The sequence below is a fragment of the Struthio camelus genome, chromosome 5, assembly GCF_040807025.1.
Source record: "Struthio camelus isolate bStrCam1 chromosome 5, bStrCam1.hap1, whole genome shotgun sequence".
NCBI lineage: Eukaryota > Metazoa > Chordata > Aves > Struthioniformes > Struthionidae > Struthio > Struthio camelus.
This window is the reverse complement of record NC_090946.1, coordinates 74,616,613-74,643,922: the sequence shown is the minus strand read 5'-3', so window position 1 is coordinate 74,643,922 and position 27,310 is coordinate 74,616,613. Positions and strand designations below refer to the sequence as shown.

General features: G+C 37.2%; 1 protein-coding gene across 2 annotated transcripts in view; it reads left to right on the top strand.

Moving 5' to 3' along the window:
• NUDT14 (nudix hydrolase 14) overlaps positions 1-27,310 on the top strand; it is a 63,227-nt gene that overhangs the window by 22,530 nt on the left and 13,387 nt on the right. For both annotated transcript variants that reach the window (XM_068947301.1, XM_068947303.1), the window contains exons 2-4: positions 6,486-6,529; positions 21,522-21,586; positions 26,604-26,841. In XM_068947301.1, coding sequence (XP_068803402.1) covers positions 6,486-6,529; positions 21,522-21,586; positions 26,604-26,841 — 347 coding nt within the window. The remainder of the gene's footprint in view (positions 1-6,485; positions 6,530-21,521; positions 21,587-26,603; positions 26,842-27,310) is intronic.

The window sequence follows — 27,310 nt, the reverse complement described above, 5'->3', positions numbered from 1 at the left end:
AATTGCCTTTGTGTCTTAGAACTGTGGAAACAGAGCAAATGGAGCAGTGAGGACAGAGTTATTTTTATGCTAAAATTACATCAACTTCAGGGTTTTTCACAAACATGGAACATTTATTTCTTGGATGACTGCTCTAAATCCAGTCCAACTGGTAGAGGCCAGAGGATCGTTACTGGTGTTTGTCATTTTAACCCTCATAACTTGTGCATGTAGCTTATCTATACCATAATGTATTTGCCTTTCTTCCTTAACTGCCTCTGTTTGTTTACACCGACTTTTGTCTGGGTTCTAACTGAATTGTAAGATCACTGAGCAGGAACTGTTCCCACTACATATGTTTAGTGCCTATCACAATGGGTCGCCAATCCCCTTGTTTTCTCTCCTGTAATGTAAACAATAAGAGGTTAATCATTGTCATGGAAAGATTTTTTTTTTCTTTTTTAGTGACATATGTGAAGTTGATTTGCTTGTTTTGGACATAGGTACACATTTCAGAGTCCTCCAGCATCTTAAGTGATCTGTCTGCTTACCATCTTATCAGTCGCCTCAAAAATCTGTAATACAGGGTATGAACCCCTTTTAATGAGAAGATATTGGCGTGACTGGAAAGTACTTGGAACCTTTGTTCAAGCTGCAGTTTTCTGTGGATAAATATGGGAGATATAATTGGCCAGTTCCTTCAGTAGTTTCTCTGATGGGTAAATACTTTAAATAAGGGCAAATGAAATGGGCAAAGCTTTATGTGGAGTTTGGGTAAGTATATTTTCTGTTTCAATCGCGTGTTGTCCGTCCAGAGTTCATTAAAACAAGCCTGACTGTCATTTAAATCAGGGCAATTCTAATATAACTTTTGGTTTGGTGAATGGTCTGAACTTGCAGTAGAGTAACTACTACAAGAAGCCTGTCACTGTAAAGCTGCATGTTGAGGATTTAGTTTAGACATCCTCATTTTAACAGTTGTTTGATAATTACCACATATATTCTTAAGAGTAAACTGAAAACATGTTAGTATAACAGGTACAAGAATATTCTCATAGAAATCCCTTAAAATGCTTCCTTATCTCGAGTATAAGCTGGTTCAAGAGCTTCTCAGGAGGTAGACCATGTAGTGGTGCTGCCCTCAGGGAGAAGAGGGAGGAAGACATTCAAGCTGCCCCTAGTGAAGAGTAGAGGGGAACTCCCAGGTGACTTGTCTTGGAGCATATCCAGGATTTCTCACATGTGGAACATGGCCAGTATCACCATAGGATCGGAGTGCCAGTGAACGTTTCAAGGTTCCCTACTTCGGTGAAGAGGAGGCCTGGCTTAAAAGGGAACACTAAGACAATGTGGTGGGATAGAACTCTGAAGCACTGGCTGGGGCAGGCAGGAATGGGATGCAGTGCTAATATAAGGCCTGGAACCAAACTTTGCAGTAGCACACCTAAAGGGATGTTAACGTAGGTACCTGGTGTGATAACGGGAGAAGGAAATGCTCAGCAAAGGGAACAGCCATGGAGACTAACAAGAGTGTTAAGGCCATGGAGTCATAGCTTGTTTGTTGTTTAACAAAACATTCACTGTATTAGTATAGCCAGCCCTGTTTACCTTCTTTGTTCGCTAGACTGAGCTAAGTCCTCTTGACTTTCTCCAGTAAGGGCAGCCATCTGGGAATAATCTGTAGATGCTGACTGCCATCTCTGAAATGGTCCTACTAAAAATGGTTAGCCTTTGCTTAGGTATTCTGACAGCTGTTTGGCCACATCGTTTAGACACTATATTGCCTAAGCTGGTGGAGGAAAGGAGAGGATAGCTATATTCCAAGTGGAGTGAGTCTTCAACCTTTTTAGCAAGAGACAGAAAGAGTGTAGTTTGGAACAAGAACTGGGAAGTATTCTGATTACCGTCTGCGGAGGAGTCCAATTTGCCTATAATAAATGGTATGAACAGGGTCCTGCCTGTGGCTGTGGCAATGTGCCGGTGCAGGGAGAGTACGAGAAGATGATTTCAAGGATGGAGGGAGGACTGAGAATGTGGAGATCGGATATGGATTGCATCATAAAGAGCTCTCTGCTTGTAGGAGTCACACCTGCTGAAGTTGCATCCACTGGCAAACACTGGCTTAGCAGAAGGCTCTTTGCAGCGGACAGTTGTCCTGTAATCATTTGAACTGAAAAGGATCAAGTTCTTGTGTAGACTCTGAAGCATGTAGCATACTGTTGTAGTTTCGACAAAGTCAGAAATGGTCAGTGCCAGAATTAAGTCAGTCTTGTAGACCAGATGAGCAGGATTTGTGACATACTAATGCGGCACATTCAGAGAGTGTAGAAATGGTCTTTTGCCCTTGCTTTTCCAAGGGAGGGAAAGAAAGGACTGAGTTTAATTTGGAAGCTACCTTGTCTTTTGATGTCCTTCAACTGCTTTTTCTCAAAGGCTGGAAGAGCATTCTGGGGAAGCATTGCTGTATGCTTCCTCTAGTCTTAAAATTCCCTTTATGCATCCACCATTAGAGACGTGATATTGGGCAAGATGGATATTTCATCTGACCTGGTGTGGCTTTCTTATGCAATTTGTGCTTATATAAGTAATCTGTCTTCTGTGTAATATGAAACCAAGTTGTCTCACATGCTGGCTCTCCTGGAATACAGCTTTATTAATTTACATATACTATATGCACTAATTCAGCATTGCAACATGACAGAACCTGATCACTGAGCACAGAACTGAAGTGTGATTACTTTGTGATTAAAGATTTACCAAATCAAAATTATGATACACAGTGTTGTTGGTGTACCAGGACTGCCAGTTTAAACAGACAAAAACTAATATAAAATACTGTTGACATATTTATCTTTGTAAAACATCACAGGAAGCGTTTCCTATGTGAAGGATAATTGTTTAAATCTGTTTCAAATGTAATAATACACTCCTTTCTTCTTGCTATCATGAATGTTCAGACCTCACAGCAATCTATTACTGTTACTTCTCTCACTTCATTGAAAGATACTTTGATCATTCCTTAGACGTTGGAAAATGGACTAGTTTATAAATAAACAAGTTTATAAATAATCAAAGTGAAGGAGGTTAAGGGCTTGAGATGGTTTTTATTTCACAAAGATTCTTCTGGTTTTTGGGAGCAACTTTGATCATTTCTACCTTTTAATTCTTTGCAACTATCTGTAGTTGTGATGATAGCAGAGCATTATCAAAGCAAAAGCCAGGATATATGGAAGGGAACAGTTTAATTTAACAAGTAGTCATGGCTGCTTGGCTTTTAAAAGCATGAATCTTGATCAGTTTCTGCAATTTTTTTTAATCTTATAGAGAATATAGAGATATTACGTACAGCTTGACATAGTTGGTTGGAAACTGGTCAGAATTAATGTTCTGTAAAGTATGTAAAGCAGCATAAGAACCATTGGCAACTGTTTACATGCTATTAATAATTAGCAACCTTCATACTAGTCTGTTAGGAAAGAACCACGCATTGGGTACAATAGAAACTCAACTCCATACGGTTGGGTTCAAATTACATTTGACTTGGACAATAGGGCATGAATGGTGCTCATTTGAGTTTCTGCCACTGTAAACAATGAGATGTTGGAATGTTTCATTTGTTTATTGATTTATTTATTTGGACAGGTGCAAGCTGATCATATGAAATGAATTTTTATTCAAATATTGCCAGAAAATAGCTTAACACCGTTTTCCAGTCAGAGCGTATGATGATAGCCACCATCATGAATGGATAGATTCAAATTAATTTAGCCTGTGGCTGGTTTTGAATCGGGGTCTTTAATCAAAAATAAAACTGTGTTCTAGAGAAAGTGCTTTATGTGCTCTCCAGCCTCTTAGAAAATACAGTATTATTTCCCAGTTAATTTCTTTTTTTAATGCAGAAACTTATTTCTTCCTTTATTTTCTGTTAAAGACCGTGTGCATGTCTGTGAGGTAGAGTCGGTTAATGTTAATGGGGTTCATCCATGAGAAGAGGGCATTCAGATCTGATGGATCCCATCTGGATGAAGTTTGTTCTCCAGGGTATAATTTTCCTTGGCTATTTGAAATTTTTTCGTAAGTGCTTCATGGCAGTCCGGTTCTATAATTTGCAGAATGATGTCGGGAAGAAAGGGCCAGGAGGATTATTACCAGGATCATACCATAGGAAGCAGTATCACAGGATTAATTGCTTAAATTAATCCTGGGATAGCATTAATTTGGGCCTTTTTTCTGTCTTCTCCATGCAGCTTTGCAGTTGACACTGCAAAGGGGAAAAGGATGGGAGCCTGTCTTACACCATTTGGGGCAGGGGAAGGTTGAAGCTGGAGAACTAATATGGTGGTACATATAAAAGACATTATCTCTAGTCCAGAGTTTCCCAAACCACTCATGTCAAATAACAAATTGCACAGAAATCTGCAAACAAGAGAAAATCCCACAAATACAAGCCTTTTAGGTAGAAATAAACCTACAAAAGGATTGAGAGGACCTTGTACAGTTAGTGCCTTAAATTTATCTGGTTACACAACATTGGTCTATACTATTAAGTTCAAGTGTTGCAAGTATATGCAGTGTCCCAGTACTTTCAAAGCTGTTTCTGTATCTCTCACCAGGTGGAACAGATTGGATATACACTCAGCTTGATGAACAAGGGCTTTAATATTTCAGTTCACACTGAGAATTTGCTGTCTTTATTTCTCTTTCAACATAATGTTGCCTTTAAACAATGACATGGCTTCTCCTTCTGATCCACGCATGTGATTCCTGTCAGTGCTAACAGAAGTTATGTGCAGACACTGATGGAAGAGTAGACTAGAGTTTCTCTTGAGGTGAACAACTGTTTATAATTAGAGCTGTGGGAATGAAGGAAAACCCAGCTAGCAAGCAAACAGTCACTCTTCCAAAAAGCTTGGTAAACTCATAAAGCTCAGGAGCTTAATCTCTGAACCAGAGTGCTTGTTATCTAATCCCCACCAGCTGTTGTGTACTTGGTAGCCATGACATCTGTAATAGAGCTGAAGGGGCTTGTCTATATTGGTTGGCACCTTTACCCACCAACTGAACTCAATTCTTCTTTCATTGCTCACATTTACCTGCTCATTAACCAGTTGCTCAGGGTTTGATCATCCATGTAAGGACATTTTATAATAGATAGATAGCTGCTACTGCTCTTCACGTTAGGCATATTTTAGATATCTAGGTCTTCAGCAGGTCTATTTTTGCCTTACAAATAAGAGAAAAGTAGCAACAAAAAGAGTTTCCTTTGACTGAACGCTGATTTCTTATATAGACTTCAAACTGACCTTGGAGAAAAATCTCTGAGTCGTACTTCAGCTGAAAAATATTGACACAGTTCAAAAAAGTATGATACAGCATTATATACGTATCTCTGTTAACTGCTATGTATGTGTTCACATATATGATTGTAGAACATAGAATATACCTGTAAGCAAATATGTGCACAGTCTTCATAGTTGTGGAAAAAGCATGTGTTTTCATGGATCAGTTTCAACTGTGCTACAGTAAGTTTAATTCTTTTTAAGGTAGCAAAGGACAGAAATTGGTCCAAGATGACTTATGAGTAGCAGCGTGAACAGTAGCACAGCAGCTACTGGGAATCGCTGTCTATAAGATATCCAAACAGAGACATAAATCTATTGCAAACATGTTCAGCAATTCTATGCCTACCTGTTTTTTGAGAGCTCAAAACCAACAGGAGATTACTTGCTGGGGGGTTTTTGCCGTGGTGCTGGAGACTGGAGCCTAAATCGTGCAATGCATCTATTAGGTGGGCTTGAACCCTCTCAGACTTGAGAAAGTAATTCATTTTATGTCTCCTAGTTCTTGGGTGAGTGCTGTAAATTAAGGCTAGTGTATAAAAAATAGAAACCACCACCACAAGCAGGGTTGTGAACCGCCTCCCGAAAAGCAGCTGGGGAGGCTGTCTTACTTTGAATGGAATGCTGTCACTTTGTGTTAGACGTATCATGGACAAAACTGCAATTTTGGGTCTTTTAGGGGGTTAGAGGGAAGGATGTCTTGTTCCTGGATCCCGAATGGGTTTGGATAGGAGGTAAATGCTGAGCTGTTCTGTCTTGCTGTGATGACAACATTCCTGGGCAGGCACCACGGAAGAATTTGCATCCTTGTATTATTTTACTGGTGAAAACTTACCTATAGCTTCCTAGCACCTGAATGATTAGATGAGGGTTTTGAAGTTGTTGCTGTGGCGAGAATTGGCTCCAAAGTCTACGTGAGTCTTGCTCTAGCTGTCAGTGTGATGTTGTGGATCTAAGCTTTTGATCTCCTCATGTCTCCTCATGATCTCCTCTCAACTTCTATAATACTTATCATCAAAATCCAGGATAATGATCTCATAAATAAAACCAGCTATACCAAGTTTTGCAAGAAATTCTTGTTAAAATGTTAATTTAATTTCATTTCAGTCAGTTTTCACTTGGAGTTAATTCCATTGATGCATTTTTTTTTTTTTTTTCTCTCCCCAGAATGGCACTAAGAAGCTCTGGGACTTTATGAGGACGCATGACAGGTAACAGATGGAATCACGTTATTTTCTTTTGCCTCTGTGTTGTATTTCATTTCCTGTTCTCTTTAATAGGCCAAATCCTACTGTGCTGAGCCTCTTCCCTGTCCTCCAAGCTACTCTTAAAGTCTCACTTCTTGTGTAATGCTTGAAAATGCAACTCAACTATTTTGGATAGAATTAGGAGAAATTTTAATATCTGTTCATGGTTTGTTTGAGTATTTTTGTCATTTTTGTCTGCCTTCTGAGATACTAGAATTTTAGCACATTTTCATGGTTATATAGAAGGTGGAACTAAAAGTTTGGATTATATGGAATTTTCTTCTTTGGCTGTGAATACCCGAGAGAAGGACGCTGACCCCCACATACTGAGACTTATTTATGCTGTTAAATGGTCTAGACCTAAGTATGTGACCGTACTTCTCTCAACTGAATGTACTGTGGCAGATAACGTCCTAATGTAAAGACTGCTAACAAGCAGTTTTGGCCATCCTGTTTGATTTTGTCACATGCAATTATTTGGAATAAGGTAAAAACTCTTGTTTTAGGTTTGAGCAAATCCTAGTGTTACACTAACTTTTTTGCTCCCATCACTGCTATATATTGATGGTGTTTCAGGCAAACCCTAATTCAAGTAACTTTGAAAATGATTGAGCACTTTTCTGCCGTTTGTTCTGTACACTAAAACCTTCTCCTAAGCACACAGGAAGAAATGGATGGCTGGTGACTTTACTCGATCTTTCAAGTTGTATTTATCTTATCAGGGAAGAAAAGCAGTAACTCCTGACTTCAAAGATCAGTTGATACAAAATAATAACAAATAGGGAATATGTGAAATAGACCTAGTCTCAGATTTATTAAATACTAATTGTCTGTTTTGAATACGTTAAGTCTTAATCTAGTCACTGAAAATTTAGTTAACTGAAAAATAAAGATAAAAGCAAAGGTAACAACTTTTTCTCCTAGGGAAGCTTTTCTAAGTCTATTAAATGTAAAACAATGAAGCAACGTACTAATGGCAAAAAGTTATGACTTCTAACCGCAGTTGTGTTTAGAGAGGTATTCTTGTGTGTGAAATAAGTTGGTAAAATCAATTGCACTTTGGAATTTTTTCTCTGTCAGAACCCTTTAAATCCTTATAGTGAATGTTCTCATGTGTAGGTACCTGAGATTAACATGAAGTGATGGCGACTTTTTTTTATCAATATAAAGATTATGAAGGTAAAAGTTCCAAGGAGACTAGGAAAATATTAGACTGATTGAAGATGCTTGTAATATTTGAGAATAAGGACCAAGAAAGGAGTGATATTTTAATATGGAAGTTCACACTTGCTTTTGAAATTTGCCTTGAAGACAGTTTTGTCTTTGCACTTTGTCTATCCGTATGGGCATGTGCCTAGATTTATGATCAGAGATAAAAAGGCTGAAATGATAATTGATTGTTGGAAATGCAGTACACGCCCTGTATTTTCAAGGAAGTGAATCCAGCCTCAAGTCATAGTGCAGAGAAGAACGTGACTTCCGAAATAATAAATTATTTTATTTTTGTTTAAACTTCGGGTTATCATTGTTAGCATATGCAGCTGAGTAGGGTAAATATTAAAGGATCAGTTTTCCATGAACTTCTTGGGAACAGTATTTCTGAAGGACTTTGGTGGACATTTTTAAAATAGTTGAGAACATAACTGTATAAAAAGACTACAGCCACATGTCGTGCCAGTCATCTCTGGTCACATAACATTTGTTAGCTTCAGATGTACAACAGCTGCCATCCTAACTTACTAGTGACTACTGTTGAACTGTAGAATGTACAACGCTCTTTCACAAGTAAATTCATTGCAACTTCTGAAACCGAAGGAATAACTTGAGCCTTCTGTGTAGAAAAAACATATTTTTGCATAAATTCTATTTGTAAATGTGAAGCCAATTATTGCCATATAGACTAGTCAGGTTCAAAATCTTTATAATGCATTAAAGCCCCACATTTGTGTTTTAGTAGGACAGTTGTGAGGCTAGTTACATGGCTAAGCTTTTCCTGGTGAGCTGTTGCCTCTGTGTAATTGTCTGATGACCTCTGGTTGTGTGCCACCAAATAATTGTGCTTCATTCTGGTCTAAATTTTCTATTTGTGCTATAGTTATTGTATTTTATTCTGTAAAAAACTAATTTCACCATTAATATTTTGAAAACTGTTCACATATGTTCCAGAACATTAAACAAACACATACACAAAGATTATAATTGAAATAGTAGTTTTTTTCTTTTCAGTATTCTAAGTAGTTCTTATACACTTAAACCAAAATCATAATTTTGCACACAGTGGCATGTAGTTTTTTTCCTTTTTCAGAGCTGTAATGTTTAAAAGACAGTAAGATATTAAAGTAAACATGTTATAATGTGTTCATATAGGATCACATACCACATTATTTAAGCCAGTGGTCCAGCTGCTGAACAGTAAAGAGGACTTCACAGTTAGAGGGCCCTTAGAGGTTTGTTACCCTTAATGAAGCATAAAATAATACTCGTGAAGAGTAGGGGCTTCTGGTATACATGTCCTGTTAGTCAGGATTTCCTAGTGCATAAAGTTAGGAAATAACTATCATCTTCGGGTAGATGTGTTCCATAATGAAGACCCCTTTTTCGGAAGTATTCAAAATGTATTTTATTTCTGAAAATGCTGTAGAGCTGCAAAATGCCTAGAATTTTTTCAGCTCAGGCTGCTTACTTAAATTGAACATGTACATTGGCATGCCAGATCTGTAAAGTACATGTATGTATGTATTATATATTTACATGTGGCTTGTATGTATAATGAGTTTAATGATATTTAATACAAAAACATCATTGTGCGAGTCTTTATATAACAACAGACACTGAGCCTATTGCCTGTCTTAATGTGACGTTCTCTTTCAGTGGCACAGGTAAGCACGTGCTTAAAGCAGACTTCATTGCTATATAGCAGTGAAGTAAAGTATAAACTTAGAACTTGTATGCTTGGTTCCTTTGGGGCATCTGTGTTTCTTCTCATTCAGAATGAAGTCAGCATAAGCCAAAATTCAGGAGATTTTTATCAGAATATAGACTTGACACAGGAGAATATTCAGAGGAGAGATCAAATTATTTTTGTGTAAATTTATCCTTTTCAACTGTTCAGATCAACAGCTGATTAAATAGTACAAAGACAAAAACATAAAGACTGCAGTAGTCACCTTAGGTGTGAGTCGCCTTCTTTTAAAATACGACAGTGTATTGCAGTAGGACTCAACACAGAACGTTTTAACCAATCAAACGCTGACATAACGCTGACACAGGTGAAGTAGCACAAATTATATGAGACTTTCTTTTCTTAGTTACTGATACAGACCTACTGAGCAGATGAAGGGTTAAGCAAAGTAAGCTTCAGCGTGCAAGTCCTGAGTTTTCTTAAGCTCAAGAGCATTCAGAACTAGGATAACAGTCCTGGAATCACCTCTGCTTTATTTAGTTTGTAATTTATGCTGAACAAATAATTACTTACTCTCAATCTCTCCATGTTGAAAAATTATTATTATTATTTTTTTTTTTTTCAAAATCATTACCAGCTCACACAATAAACTGTTACAAAGGCAGACCTACAAAACCTCTGTCGCCAAAAATCAGCTGAGTATCAGTACAGACAGAAAAAGCAGCATTTCCTACCATATTTGGGTTTACACTGTGATAGAAAGAAGGCTGTCTCTCCAGCACAAGAAGACATACCCACAGAGAGTAGTTAAGCCCTGGAGCAGTTTGCCCGAAGAGGCTGAGGAACAACATCCTTGGGGAAAGTCAAAACTTGACTGGAGAAGGTCCTGAGAAACCAGATAAAACTTTGAAGTTTGCCCTGCCTTGAGCAGGAGGCTGGATCACATGATTTCCAGAAGACCCTTCCAACCTGAGTGTTTCTGTTTTATCAGCAGATTAAATACACCTAATGAATCTTACAGTTCCTATCAGACAATTGTCAAAAACCTATGAACTTTTCAAGAAATCTGTCAACTTGCAGGCCACTTACCTATCTGAAAATAGTACATTTCCTATTGTTCTGGTCCTGCAGGGTTGCATTCAAGTTAATGTTGCTTTTTACCTATCTGAAAATAGTACATTTCCTATTGTTCTGGTCCTGCAGGGTTGCATTCAAGTTAATGTTGCTTTTTACCTATCTGAAAATAGTACATTTCCTATTGTTCTGGTCCTGCAGGGTTGCATTCAAGTTAATGTTGCTTTGAAGAACATACAGGTGAATGCTGTCGGAGCTCATTTATTACATCTTTAGAAATCACACTGAAGATTACTAAAAATGAAAGAAGAAAAGTAATAATCCTGTATTATCCCATTTCAATTGTAGTTATTTAAAAAGTTTATTGAGGTGTTTCTCCTAAGTGTATAATTCTGTGCCTGCTGTTTTTGGTAGTAACACACAGCAAAAGATGCTTTCTGCAGTTACTTTATGTAGTGCTTTTGTTTGTAAATGAGTTTACTTTTCCTCTGAATACTCAGCCATTTGTTTGCTTATTACTAAACATATGCTCACAAAAATAAACTGGAGTGCAAGAGATGAAAACTTAAATGCAATATATTTCAAGACGCGGCTTATATTTGGTCCTGTCAGAACTAAGTAGAGATCTTGGTTGTTGTGTGGATGTGTTTTTGTTTGGTTGGTTTTTTTTAAAGATCACTGTTATTAAAAATAAAAAACCTGACCAGGAGAACATTTTTCTTTTACAAATTTGTAGTGATTTTCCACCAGAAGTAGAAACATACCAGGTATTACAAGCTAATAATCCATGCCTGTAACAAAAGATTGTCCTCTAAAACAAGACTCACGCTCCAGTTATATTCTCCCTTATTCTAATTTTGCTATATTTAGTACAGTAAGAGCTTGAAATATAATACTTAAGTTTTACATTCATCTACTTTATAAAGCAATAGGCCTAGTTCGTTTCAGGTTTCAGCAACTCTCCTTAAACAGATTCAAGGCTTTTAAAAGACATAATTTGGGAACAGATGAAGGTCAGCGTACAGTCATGTGCCTGCTCTTGTGCTTCAAGTAATAATGTTTGAGAACAGGAACATAACTGTACAGTTTGCTAGTTGACAAGTAAAAGGACAGCTTTCAAATTGTGTTGTGAATGGAAATTAAGCAAAATTATGACTACTTTTGTATTTAAAAGTATGAAAAATTTAGTGTAAAGCACACATTTTAAAGTTAAACATTGAGACTGAATCGCATACAAGATTGCTACGTGAGTTTCTTGTAACCCTGAAAATAATTGTGATAAGGAAAAGGCATTTGGACCAGAACCCTTACAACGATGCCTGTTCTTCTACCCCCGTTGTACTGTGTCTTGAACAACAAAAAATATGTCAAAGGCACACGTCACAGTGTCTGGCTAATAGTTCCTGAGTTAAGAATCTTGATTGGAAAAAAAATTAAAAAGCCTTTTCTTATCTCTGTAGAAAAAGGAGGAAAATGATATTCTGGTCTTATAAACTAAGTTTCTTTTTGAATTAACAGAGTAATATACTTCACATCTAAAACATTCATTCTTATTTTAATTGAACTGTTTGTTTTAGCCTTTATAGTCTATATATTACAAAGAAAACAAAAAATTATGGTTTTCCATTAGGAGGGAGTGTGCAGGTAGGTGTTCAAGGAAATCTTCACTACAGTATGTTGTCTCCTCCAGGTACGAACGTTGTTATCATATGCAGGAAGAATGTTATTGAAACGTGTTAAAATTAATATAACTTAGCTTGGAAAAATGACCTTACTCAATTTGTCTTTACGTGCTATGAATTTACCTGTGCGAAAGGGCTGGCTGCTGGGTGTCGCTGTGTTTGGGCAGCGTGGCTGCGGCGGGGCGAGCGAGGAACGCTGCCGGCGGGACAGCTGCGCCGCGAGGCTGCCGCATCCCCTTCTCGTCATGAGAGCGGGCCGGAGGATGAGTTGCGGGAGCTACGCAAGTGGCACAGAGGAGCTAGCGCTGCTATTCTGGCCCAAGGGCTGGAGCAGGCAGCTATGGAGACCGGGTGGAAGTCATGTGCCCTGACCACATTATAGGAGTGGATTAAATTCCTTCTCCTATTTCATATGCCAGATCGTTTGGGCTTTATGGAAATTTAATCCTGTATGTATTTTTCTGGTTTATGTCCTAGTGTATTATAAGACACCGTGAAATATAGCTCAGATGCTCTCTTTGTGTAAGAATTATCACAGTAGATTTCAAATGGATAAAATACTGCTTTTTTGACATCTTCATAGGTAAACTATCTTTCTTGGGTGGCATGTGCCTTTTATGTACAGTGATATGCTGTTGTGCTGTAAACCTTGTCTTTCTTTGTAACGTTTCCTTCAGGGTGTCAGTGGTGTGGAATTTTCATGATTGTCTTCAGAGATAGTGCAGAAGATAATGCCCTGTTTAAAATAAACTGGGTGTAGTTCAGCAAACAATGAAAATGATAAAAAGTGTAAGGAAATAATAGCTGAGAGAAAAGGCTGATGATGGCTGGGCATGTTCATGCAAAGGATAACACAACTGAAGAGAAAGAAACTATGACTTATCACAAAAATGTAAAGGAATGTTATAAAGCAGACAGGAATAATTTAATTTCATTAGTCGTCAATGACAGATCAAGAAGTAGTGGTCTCGTACAGAAAGTATGCTTCAAAGTGAACACTAAGAAACCACTTCTATCAAGAGGGTCTTAGTCTATGGAGGCATGTTCTGTAACGGCTATTACTGAAAATACTCAAGTCTAGACAAGGAATCTGTTTATCAAGGTTGCTCTCGGAATATCTGCTATTGGAAAGAACAAACTTAGTAACCTGTTAGTTTCCTTTCAACCTAGTAATTACATGATTTGTTTGCATATCGTATTTGCAAATAAAATGCACTTAATGCCTGATTCCTATATTTTTTTGCTTAAGCTGAGGCTTGTCAGAGCATCTGCTTATGTGCTAGGAATTCTGCAGGCATGTTTACTGTCTTTTAAATGGCTTATTATTTGATTATGTTGTTAACTTAAGATCTGATCTATATAATATCATAGCAATGAGGCAAAAATAAATGTATTTGACACTGAAGTTATCAGAAGAGAAAAACGCAAAATCAAGAGCTGTGTTTTCAGATTCTGATTCCCAGTTTGTAAGTATCTGCCATTAAAACACCATATAGCATACCAGCTCTCTCAGCTGTATCACTGAATGTGGGTAAAACATCAATAAAATTTTCTCTTCAGGGCTTCACTTCGTTGGAAAAGTTAGACGTTGGCCTAATGTTAAGAACTGAATCCATAAAAATGCTTAAAGTTAAGCATGTGCATAGGTGTTTTGATTAGTCATAATGTTCTAAGTACAGGTTTATGTGGGCCAGATTATACGATCTAATTTTTACAACTTTAGGAGTTTCAGTTTTCAGTATTTTCAGTACTATGCAAAATGAGTAGACATGTTACTCTCTTATGGTCGCTGAACACAATCCCCTTGCTTCCAGGTGGTTTTGCATTAAACATGTTTTGTCTGCAAGGGGTGCCAAAAGCTAACATGGTCTAGAGACATTAGCATAGTCCTGGTCAGCTTTTAGGATTGGTAGGGGTAAGCTTATGAAAGCTAGGAAATGTTCTATGAGCTGAGTGTATGCATTTTGTAATTTTAGCTGAAAATCTCTTAGGAAGAGATTTTTGAATCCAGTATTTTAGAAATGGGCAAATTAGGTAAAATGTGATTAACAGTGACTATTTCTCAATCTGTGCTTCTCATTAATTGTGGTGAGACTGTATGCTTATACCTGAGAAGAGATTGACTGTTATATATTTTATATCTGATTCTTGTTGCATATGAAACAAAGTTGCTGGTTTGTGTTTTACTTTAGCTAGTGCAGAAAACTCAAGTTTTTTTATTTTGTGAGCTGCCCTTGAATTTGACTTTTGCCATTTCAGAACGCAGTCATACTGCTGCCGTTTAGGTAGGTTATTTATTGTTGTTGTTATGTGCTAGCATTTATAAACAGCAATTTCACAAATAATTAAGAGTTGGAACAGAAGCCCGTCAGACTCTCGACATCTGTTGCATGTACTGGCCCACAAGTTTTACTTAAATCAAATCAAATCAAATAAATTAGAATAAAACCTGTCTTTAGTTATTAAAATATTTTGTTAAAAGAATTCCATTGAGATTCAGTGTGTCATTTCCAAGGGTATCCTGGGATACGGGCCAAGATATGACACTTAAAGAATGTTATTGAGAGCAACCTGCTTTGATGTCTCATTAATTTTGCAGTTGAATTTACTTTGTATTTTTTTTTCTTTGTTATATGAAAATAGGGTACTGGGAGGATTCTTTATTCCCCAAAAGTTCTGCTGCATCTTATTCTTTGATGGATTGATTAAGCAATTAGGTACAAATTAGTGCCTTAAAAGTAGATAGAGTTTATGTTTTAAAAGTGCACATATATGGATTTGTTAACACTTCTTAATTCATTCTTCCACTAGTCTGATGATTAACCAAACATATGCTTCCTGCTTTATGGTGTCATGAACAACTTCCTGCTGCAGTTCAGTTTACTGAAATTAATCTTCCTTTTAATTTTTTCCAAAGTAGTGTTTATTTTTCTTAAACACACAGGTCTCACCACTTTATTCTGGTTTTACTTAATATTAAATGTATTTAAACTGTATTGGAAGATCATTCAAATTTCATCAGAACACAGTAGTCTTTTAGAGGTCTCTAATTATCTTTTGCCAAATCCACTTTATCTGTGATTAGTATGAAAGGCTGAATGTTTTTGTCAGGAGCTTATAGCTTTGCTTTTGTAATAGGCTGCATTTTAAGCAGCCAATTGGATTGGTGTTGGCCTTTGAAAAATGTAAAATGCTTTGAAGGAAGACTTAAATGAACCAATAAAGATTTTGCAAGCACACACATTTAATCTAACGACTATCTGCCTTATGGTTAAAAGCTCTGGGAAACTAAAGGAATTGCACTGCAGAATTATCAAAGGGTGCAACTTTATTGCATGTCTGTTCTGAAAATGAAGGGCTTAAGATACTAGGTACTTCTCTGATAAAAGGGAAAAGATAACGCTTATAGATGCCATAATATAAGTTTTCCAGGGCATGTCCAACTATGAAGAAGTGAAAGGTTAATTTGAATAGAGAAGTAACACAGGGGGATTCTACTTCTTTCCTTCTCAAGGTCACAAAAATAGTTTTGGAATAACTGAGGATGAACTGCGTCCCGTTAACGTGTGAATACCCTAGAAGATTTATTTTTGATTATTAGGTCAAACAAGTTTGTGGGTTTTTTTATTTGCTTTAAAACTGAAAGTGTAGCCATTTCTGATTTGAACAAGAAAAAGATGCTTGTTAGCTATCTTGCTTTTATCCTGATCTGGGGTGCTTCTCAGAGGTAATATTTTAAAAAACTAAATGGAATGACGCTCTTGACGTGGTTGGTAAACCAACATGGAACATCAAGTTTCCAACACTGAACAAAGAAAGCTAAATTCCTATAACTTGAAGAAGTAGAGCAAATTTATACTTTGAAGTTAAAATAATTGTAGCACAACTAAATGGTTTATTTGTCTCTTATTAACTTTCCTTCTAGATCGATTCATTAGTCTTGCCGTTTGCTCCTTTTTTAGCCATATAGGCAAAAATATTATGGATATGTTTTATATCCACATGCTCTTCAGCTGAGATAAATTTAGCGTTGTCAATATTTCTGTGGTTGCACACGAGATTGGGTTATTTTCTTCTGATTGCATCAAGGGGATTTTTAATAGCAAATATCTTCTGAGAATCAAGGCGACTACCTAAAGCAATTACTTTGTTTTATTCCTGCACGTCGTCTTTGTTTTTATTGTTTTGGAATCTTCCGTTCTGTTTCCATCCTCGTCTCTGAGAACGGTGGCTGAACAACCAACCGCATGTTCTGACAGCGGGGGGAGGGAGGGTTGTTTTTTGTTTTAATCAAATAACATTACTTCCAAGAGCCTCCACTGTGGAGCTGAGATTATCATTTGTAAGCAGCACGAAGAATATTACAGACTTTCAACTAATAATGAAATAATTCTTAGCCTGTAAGGGTAGATGGAAGTGGTTGAGGTTAACAACTGGAAAGTCCTGGCTTTGAAAGTGGGGGCAGCCTTTTTAGGTGCTTTATCTTCTATTATTCCATTCTGATCAGAGTTTGTGTGTATGACATACACGTACTTTTGCTAGACATCTACACAAGAAGATACTGCGTTGCTCTTACAATGATTAAAGAAAGGTCAGTTTCTTTGCCCTTATTACCTCATCAATTACTTAGCATACTATAGTATTAGTACAAGATTATCTTTGAAAAGCCTTGTCTCCAGCCTTGAGAGTCTTATTTCATTCACAGAAACACAAGAGAATCTTGTTCTTTTCTTTGCTATTACTGTACTGCAATGTGTTTTTTGCAACCACACGTTTGTAAAATATGCATTAAGGTCATATCTAGGAGTAATGAAAGGCCAAGTTAACCTTTATTTATTACAGGATTTTTAAAGTTTGTTTCTGTCTCATGAAAAGCAATTAGTAAGTGTTAGCAGTTGCTTGTGGATTAACTGTAGCCGAGGTCAACAACTGACAAATCATCAAGACAGAAGATTACCAAGCCAGTGACTACAAGGTGAAATTCTGTTTCTACCCAAAAAGACAAAAACAAACAAATAAAAACTTACGAACAACCAAAACCTCAGAGAAAAAAAACAAACAAAGCAAGAAAGCTCCTTGGAGTATTGCAGCTTTAGAAGCATGAATTCTTGTAGCTTTGGCAAAGCTGATTTAACTGCTAGAAGATACTTCAAAAGAATTAACTTTGTCCTCTATATAAATGCAAACTTTTTAACAGGATGTCAGTTTTCATTTTAGTTAGTTATTTTCTAAACTTTTTAAAAGATATTTTGGTCTATGAAGGATGAATTCAGGTGAATATCTTCTCTTTTAATGTGAGTCTTAAAGCTGAGAGAGGAATTAAGATTCTAGATTCCCGTGTTGTAGATGGCCGTGGGTCAGGTGTATGTAATTTCTACCCTGTGACCTACACATCTTAGGGAACCTTACTTCCATTGTAGAAGCCTAATACCAGCCTATTTCAGTCAGGTTTTTGGAGTATTTTTTTGTTGAGTCTAAATGATTAATAATTATGTGAGATCTTTGACTGAATAGTACTTAAAAAGCATTAGAAAGTCATCTTTTTGGTGTCTCTTTAAGAAAATGTCGAATACCAAGACCAGGCACACTTTAACCGGAAACCTGAGTATACAGTAAAAGCTCAAGTACAGGCTAGCTGGTCTTTGTAGATGTCTTACTGACATTTTAGGCATGATTCTTCCTTAAAACCGTTCAAAGCTGCCCTAATTGTTTATATATTTATAGAAAGACAGAATGGTATCCTACATTAATGCACAGTAACCTGCTTACATCCTGGCTTTCCTTGGGGAAAAAGTCTTCCATAATTGGAGTGGTGATTTATTGTGTGTATACAACTTCAGGAGGAAGCTGAGGGAGGGGTTGGGCTGAAGGCAGAGCAGGCCTGTGATCTCCATTGTCCCTGGAAGATTCGGTTCCAGCCCGTATCATCTCCTAATATGTTTTCTTTTGTTGTAGTCCCAGGGTTTTTTGCAGAAGCAAATTGTAACTACTGAATGACACATAGAGCACGTATTGAAGCGTTTTCTCCCTGGCCACCTCCTGCCTGCAGAGCTAGGAAGCCCTCAACAGTGGCAAGTGCTGAAAGTGGTAGCTGTGTGCAAGGGTTGTGCTGTGCGCTCCGTGAGTCCCAGGTGCAAGTCTGTAGCTTAGTGGTATTGCATTTACATGAGTGACCTGTTCCTTCTGTTTTCCTATTTGCCAGATGTTGGAGGAATAGCAGGCAAAGATAGATAATCAGTGGTGGATTATGGTGGAAGTAGCAGTCTACCACCCAGAAAGATAAGGTTGGCAGGTCTAAATTGGGGTAGTGTTTCATTTATGCAGACATGTTGTAGCTTGTTTTTAAGGTGCGAAGGCAAGTTTTGGGCCAGCATCATCCTGTTTCATCAGAGCGAGTTTTCCTCTGTAAAAAACAACAAGAAATCAGCCCTATGCACTTCTTTGAGACATGTGTGCATGAATGCTATTGTTAGGTTAGGAGGCTTGATGTCAATGTCAGATTAAATTCTTGTCCAGGATTCGTACCTTTTTGGGAAAGTCTACTTTTTTTTTTTTTTTTCTTTTCAGTGGTTCTGTGTAATTATTCTGATAATGTCTAACTTGGGCTAGGTTGATCTTCTATATCTTTTACTTCCAGAGACATTCCCAATATTCACTGTGAATGTTTTAATTGTTTATCTTATATTTTTACTTTTTATTGATCACCTTAATGTGTGTATATGTATAATTCTTTAAAATATGATTCATTGTAATATTTTTACATCACCTTGAAACATCAAATACATATGTAATATTCTGTGGTATGTTACTATTGAAGGATGCATTGGCAACTCTGCCTTTACAGTAGATAATCAGGTTCGACGGTCTGTAAAGTCTGTGAAAATAGTAATCTTGAAAAAATGTGTAATAAATCTTTTACATGATGATTTAATACTCTAGAAGACAAAGACTTGCAGTATGCTGTCCTTATCTCATAGGCCAGATCAAACAACTGAACCCACATATTTGGGCTGTTGCAGCAATAAGGAACCCCATTGAAAGCAGTGACTCAGGGGATCCTACACTGAGATCTAATTGAGCAGTCTTGCCCTAGATTACTCCAATATTGAAATACCTGTAATCAATGCAGTCTTGGAGGGTTTTTACAAGTTATAAATCTCATCACCTATGAAAATATTTCATGCTCCTCTGTTTTTTTGCAGAATAAAAAAATACCACATTGCATTTGTAGCCTAACACTCATCTTAAGAGGGTTTAAATTTGAAGTTTCTTCTCTGTGACTCTCCAGTTCTGATAGGAAGTATTAGAACGTGCGTGTTGTCCCTTGTTAAAAAATGTAAATTTATGCTCAAAATTGTTTGCCAGTCTCTCAGAAAATTAGAAGAAATTAAATAGAAAGTTCCACAGATTTGTGTCATTTCTGTACCCTCTCATCTCAAGATGGTGTGAGAAGCAGACAATTGTAATAACTTGCTGCTACTCCTTTCCAGCTTAATTTGATCTTGTTCCTTAATTCTGACAGATTGTTTTTAATTTTCCCATCTGTTCCATACGAATCTCAAGTGATTGACTCCTAGGAAAAAATAATGTCTAATAGCTGAGACATTTTTAATGAGTTGGTATGAGTTATTTAATGAGACATGCTGAAGAAGGCAAGCCAAAGGAAAGACTAGGCCTGGAGCGACAGGCATAAAGAAAGGTGAAAGGCATGTGTGTCCTTCAGGAAGTTGCTGCCAATCCCTGTAACTTTAGCTTTCAACTGCTGCTATCTCTGATTTCAGGTATTTTATTTATTATCTACAGTTAAATTTAAAATAATAATAAAAAAAATTCAGTAGCAGTAATTCCTTTTCACCTTATTTTTAGTGCTTTGTCTGCCCTCAGACGTTACCACTTTGGGGAACGCAACAGTTACATATAGAAAAAAAAATTGAAAAGGATCAAAGATTAATACTTAAGTAACCTGAAACACATTTTAGGCTCTGATTTAATTTGAGCTCACAACCCACACTGCAACTCCCAGATACTCTACTCATCAGAAAGAACCTCTGTATATGTAAATAGAATGAATATTCACCTCCAATATCTCTGAAGGCTAAAACCTTTGCTTTAAAATTGCCTTCAAATGATATCTCCTGGGGCAGGAAGCTGTTAGTATGCAGTATGGGTCTTTGAGAATAGCAACTATGAATATAAATGTTAACATCTGGACTTCTCCCTTCTGTTTTGGTCTTTATATATTACAATAAACATTAATATTATTTTTAATAATCATCAAATAGCAGTTTCTCTGGCAGCCTGTGAGACTTTATAATTAAATCAAATAGTGAAAATAAATATACATCTCTCTTACAAAGAAAGTTGAGAGTTTGACTGAACTCTGCAAATATGCGATTGTTAGTCTAATCTGTTGTAGAATTCATAGAATAATGAATGAACTTTCCGACTGCATACAGTGAGGCATAACAAATGAGAGAATGCTACCGTGGTAATAAGCATGATCTACGCTTGTTTTGTGGGTTTTTATAGGATGCCAGCCTAGGAGACAGACTTTTTTCAGCCTTTTTTTTTTTTTTTTAACCAAGTAAAATCGAGGAATAATTTAACTGAAAGAGAGAGTGGGGAAAATGAGAACTCTGCGGTTTTTGAGCATCTTTGACTACTGTCAGGTTTTCCTATGACATGCCTCTCAAACAGCCAGGGGGATGGGAGAAAGATTAAAATGTGATTTTTAAGCCACAAGATGTGATAGCAGGTAAAACTGCTTCTAATATGAATGTGTACAGATTTAGACTTGGATAGTGTCTGTTTTAAGGCTCAAGCTCAGGAGTTGGCCATGAATAGGAGATGCTCTGTGCTTATGCACAAGGAAGTCTCTGGTTGCGATTGGGACTAGATTGTGCCTAAGAGTTTGACTGTCCTAATCTGAAACTGGTATGAGGGAAGAAAATATTTTTATTTTAACGGTTTTTTTCATTTTATTACTGTCCATGTCCATAGAGTTGGTGTGGATTTTTTTTCTTTTGGGGCAAAGGAATTGATTGTTGGATTACTTTGTTTGCATGGAAAGAGAAAAAAGTGACTCAATTTTAGATGAGTTCTCTTAGACTTTGGCAACATGGCCGATTGCCTATTACTCTTGATGGATTTTGGACAAGTATCTTGTTGCACTGTGGCTTTAGTAATAAATCTCCTATGTATTTATGTAGTTAAAATAAAATTCACAAGATGTAAGTTTAATAGTGCTGCATTAATCCTTCATAAAGCATTGATCTTTGTTTTTTATCTTCTCCCTTAGTGTGTCAATCCTGATCTTTAATACTTCTCGGCAGTGCTTTGTTGTGGTGAAGCAGTTCCGCCCAGGTAATCCTCTTTTTTAGATTTACTTTTGCTCTCTAGTGAAGCAAGCTATTAAGGGTTTAGCAGTTAAAAGTTGGTGCATCCGTGGTGACAAAATCTTTGTTCCATATTCTCTTTCTTTGTGCTATAGCCCACTCTTTTCAGTAGGCCAGAATTTCTAACTAAGGAAATTTCCATTACAGATGAAACAAATGACCAGGGTAGCCTCATGTTCTGCTTTTGGGGTTAGTCATTGCCCTCTTTTTGATGAAATTGCAAACAGGTCTATAATGAGCATGCTTGTATTTGAAGTTTCATCTTGACGTATCTAGTATTCAGTGGGCAGCTTATGCACCCAAGCACAATAGTCTTCTTTAAAAAAAAAAAAAAAAAAAGTAGTTTATGTATTATTGTGCATTATATACTTGGGAATTTAAATAAGAAAAGCTCAGGACCACGTATATTTGATTTCATCAGTCCATGGAGAGTTTTGTTTTACCGTAGATTATGAATTTAAGATTTTTTTTAACTTTTTGTATCTGTTATTTTGATTCACAGTATTATTTACTTTTTGAGGTTAAACATGAAATATGTATCTTCTGCATGTTAATTTAAAAAATTACCAGATATTTCACTGACTGTTGCTAAGAGACCATTTCAAGACTGTTTGTGGTAGACTTTATTAGAAACTGTCTAGGGTAGTGTCATGCTGTCCTTACCAGTAATGATTGACAGGCTGTTTAGTGTTGTGCAGCACTGTTGCATAGATAGTTCATGTTTCCCATGCAGCACTATGTTGCCTATTGTAGGGAGAAAGAGTTTGTTTATCTATTTATTGATAATACATTTTTATTTGCCAGCCAAATAAAATGGCTTGTATAGCTTTTGCTCTCTTTGAGGCAGTCTTAGGCGGTTAACTGCAGAGGCTTTCACACACACATGTATTATATATATTGATTAATACTGGACTGTGAAATACTCCCCGGTGTTGTGAGGACACAAAGCAGTGTACGATGTAAACTTTTCTTTATGAAAACCAAAGACAAACGTATGAATGAAAACCTGTAAAAATAACCATTATTATTTTTTCTGTTAAGGACATACGCTTAGATTATGGGGAGGGGGTGGAAGAATGCAAAACATGGGATATAGGTCTTACAGTAAAACAAACACGTCCGTTATATCATGTCCATGGAAGTGCCAAACCTGCTAGAGGACTCTGCCTCAAAAGAGGCTGGAACTGTTCAGAAGGCTGGCTTTAGGGACTAGTGGTCAGTCAGATGTCGCATAACAGCTCAGTGATTGCAACCATGCCCGTACATTACTCATATTGCTGTAACTGTATTTCCATTACCTGGTTATTGTTTGCTTGGTGTTTCCACAGACCAAAAATTAAAGCTGAGACTTTTCTTGTTCTTCGCTTTTATCAGGATCCCACCAGGAAGACAATAACACAGCTCTTCATTTGTGAGCAAACAGCTTCAGCTCAGTCACCAGGCATGTCCCCAGCACGTGTGGTTGTTGACATTATGTGCTTGCCTTTCCTCAGGGTGTGGTTTTGTGGTCAATTTTTACCCATTTAAGTCTGTGCTGCTTCTGAAGGCAGCAGTCTCTCGTCGTACATATGTTTCCATACCATCTGCTTTGACAGTGCAAGCCCTTGTGCAGCCACAGCAGAGGTCTGATGTGGCTGAAACAGATGATTTTTTATGCAGGTTAGCCAGCTGATCCGACAGGTCATAGAAAGTCTGTGCTGGCTTGAAAGGATGGCAGAAGCGTACATGTGGGGTGAGGCAGAAGATAGAACCATGCTTTGTGGTGGCACTGTGGACTTAGGTTATCTTGAATGATAATAAAATCATACATTTGGAAAGAGCAGCCAGAGAATGAAAAATTACATGTGCATATCTCAGTAGTTTCCATACCAGATTCTCACACATGACTTAGTAGCCTAGGTCCTGGGCAGTGCTCATTTTGGTAATCAATTTTTGAGCACACATTTTCAAATATAATTGAATAACATTTTCCTGGGGAAGGCTAGCTTTGGTACCTATAAACATTTACCCTATTTTTTTCACTATAAATATAATGGCCATTCAGTGGATTGTGGTGTTTGCTTTTTCATTGACTCAAAATAAACAGCATCAAAGATTTGAGTCTTAAGCCGTGTTTTGTTTCAGGAGGTACTAAACAGTGGTGCAATCAAAGAGAAATCAAAAGTTTAAACAGAAACTAGTGTGTTCCCCAGTCAGCTAGATCCCAGTTACCTCTCCAAGTCCATACTGTTGTCGCCTTGTCTTCAGGGAGAGCAAATGAGTCGCTCTGTGAGAACCACCTGAAAAGGCTGCTTTGAATAACAGTTATCATCTGATTTGACTAATTCTGTCTTACCTTTGTCTCAGCTATGCAGAAGGACGTTCGTGTACATCAGTTCTACTGGAGTCTCTGCTCTGTGATTCCTTATAGCGGAGTGGCTCTTGGGTAATTAATCAGGATTCTTAATGAGCCCTACATGGTTGTCTGAGTCCTCGTTGCACTGCTGCTCATCACTGGTGTACATCTAATGATGAAAGAGATTGCCCTGTGATGAAGTGGCCGTTTCTAACCAAAGTAGCATAAGCCGTGGAAGACAAGAGAGCAGTCAGGCACATGTCTAGGGGTGGATTTTTCTGCTGGGAGATGAATTCTTGTTTCTAGTGTCTGCTCTCAAAACTGTTTATGCATTTGAAGTAAGCTGACAACAGAAATAGTTCTGGGAGAAGGAAGAGAGTCACAGGTTTCCATCTGAAGAGCGTGCTGTAGCCAATATGCCACAGACTCATATTCCGTCCATTACTTTTATCTCCTCTGGCTCATCACTCTTGCATTCAATTTTTGCAGTTTCAGGAGAGGTGTGGGGGACCCTTCTGTTCCCCGATACTAGCGTGCAGCTTGGTTTTCTAGGTTTTCCTAATTCATGAACTCTGTGAGTGTGAACCTTCCCCAGCCTGGTGAGAGTCAGTGAATTTATATTCTGATTCCTCGGTGAAAATTCTAATTGTTGGACAGAAATGGCTGGTACCTTTTCTTTTCTTGAGAAGCTAAGTAGTGTGCTTTGAGTGTAGGTGTATGCCAGGGTATGCTCTGAACAGGATTGCTGGATTGTGTCCTTCTGGGAAGGCAGGGTTTGATCTATAGGGAGCCCAGTTGTGCTGAGAGACAAGTAGAGTGGCAGGTGCCAGCTGGAATGACAGGATGGGTTTCAGGGATTCAGCAGGCTTTGAACAGAGAGTTACTTTAATCACAGTTTCATGCTTCAGTGCCTACCGTCTACCTACATCCTCTTTTGGTGCCTAAGTCCTTTACTGGGATGCATATGTTACTCCCCTTTTTATTCACTCGTAGAGGGATGTTAATACTGATGAACCAATAAACTCTTAAGAGTCTTTTATTTGGCTTAGCAAGGAGAGATCCTGAAGCTAGTTGTCATTTATGGTAATTATAACAGCTTTTATAAGTTTTTTTAGAATTATGACAATATACACCGTCCAAGGAACTGTCCCTCAGACTTTTGATATATTTTGAAATATTTCGTGAAATATTTTTGTTCCTCCTTAACACATTTTAAAAGAAAACTGTGAGCCTTTCAAATAAGAAATGCAGACTCCTTTCCTTAAGTGTTTGCATCTTAAGCATCCAGATGTATCTGCTGGCAATAGCTTTAAAAGTTTTAAGTTGTGGACAGTTTTTTGGATGCACTTCTGCACTTTGTGTTTCTTTTTAGCCAGCTCTAAGCAGCAGTCAGTGTGCTGATCTTCTAACACTACATTTCTGAGGTATCTCAACAATCATTGTAGCAGGAGCCTAGGCACCAGATTTTGGGATACAGATTCTTCCCTAGAGACCAAGTGCTTAAGAGTAGGCCAGTTTACCTTTATGCTGCCACACTTCTTTCGGGCCCTGGCCCTGGCCCTAAAGAAATGATGGATAAAATCCAATAACTTGAAGAAGAAAATTCTTCTTTAAACTCAAGCTCTTTTATATACCAGTTCTATAAGGTTTGGAATGGAAAATAGAAAATAAGCTCATTTGAAAACCATGTTATGCACATATAAAGTATGCATGTAAAATATTTTAATCTGGTAAGAATAATCTTAGATTATAAGATAGTTTTTATTCTTAGTGTTTTATAACACTCTCTGGTAACTACAGTAACTTTTCATTAAAAGCAAGAATAGACATGAGGAAATTTCAAAGAAGAAACAGATGGAATTATACCTGTAAATTAAAGTTGTAATGATCTAGAATTGTCAATAGTGATTCATTGTGCATTTAAATGAAATCTTCAGGTCTAACTCAGGCAAAACTTCCATTGACATTAGTGATAGGTTTTGCTTAAATATGGACTAAAATATGTCGATTGCACTTTATTTAGGACTGCATTACAGTGGCAGCTGTTTGTAGATTAATTCAAAAAGTCTTTTTCAAATTCCACACAGGAATCTGTGCAAAGAACTATATGTTCAAAAGAGGATTTTTTTTCAAACAAACATACATTCTTTTCATACCCTTTCTAAATAACAGCTGAGTTGACAGGCTGAAAGACTCATCATTGTGCACATGGTACATAATGTACAACCCAGTTTTCCTGCAAAATAACTGCATAGTTTAAATTAAATCCTGATATCCATATTGCCCAGCAAATGGAAGCTGTTTGGAGCTTCTGGGATGGGTGTAGACTTATGAACGAACTTCCTTTCTTTTTTTTTTTTTTTTTTTTTTTTTTGCAATGTGCATGAACTAATCCCAAATGATGTAAGTAGAAATAATGTTTAAAGGATAATTCTGCAGAAATGGCAAGAAAACCCTTGTTTTCTAAAATTCCAATTTCAGTGTGTCATAATTTTAATAGACAACATAGCTGACTTCCTTGCCACTCTCAGATGCTCTGATGGTTATAAATTCCCAGGCAAAACTCATGATCTGTCTTTTTTTCCATTTACTGTGAGTATAGTCAGGAAAAAAACCCATAGTTTCTTTTCCTTTTGTGTTTTTTTTTAAGCTGTTTACATGTGCGAAGTAGAAAGGCATTGTCCTCAAGTCTTCCAGAATCAGGACAAGGAGAACTTCTGTCGTCTAGAAGATCCTTTACCTGCTGTAGTAGGAGTGACCTATGAACTCTGTGCTGGCATTGTAGACAAACCAGACCTTTCTTTAGAAGAAATAGCATGTGAAGAAGTCTTAGAAGAGTGTGGCTATTGTGTTCCTGTTACAGAGCTAAGGAGGATCACCTCTTACAGGTAAATAGCAGTAAGTTAACACTCCTCACTTTATTGTTCCAAGGATAGATTTCTGAAGTGGCTTGAATATAAATTAATGTTCCCTCTTTAAGTCATGTTGGAGAAGCAAAGGACATATGGAAGTATATGAAAGGTGTAATTTTCAGAAAGTGAGAGGAGTATTTACAAAGATGTAGCAAATTACATCTCAACTCATGATTGTGGGAAGGAATTCCAAATAAGAATTAGACTATTGTGATTTGTTTCAAAGACTATTAGAGTCTGAACTGCGTTAGAAAAAGTTCATAGAGCTCTTAAGAGCAGAGTTAGTTATGGTATTAGAAAATGTTTTGTCAGAAGCTGTGCTGCTTTACTGTATCAGGCTTTTTCCATCTCTGATTGTTATTATTCTGATTAACAAGAGAAGCTGCCCAAGATGGACTCTGATTTTCCATTGACAGAGCTCTGCAGCAGCATGACAGTTTGCACC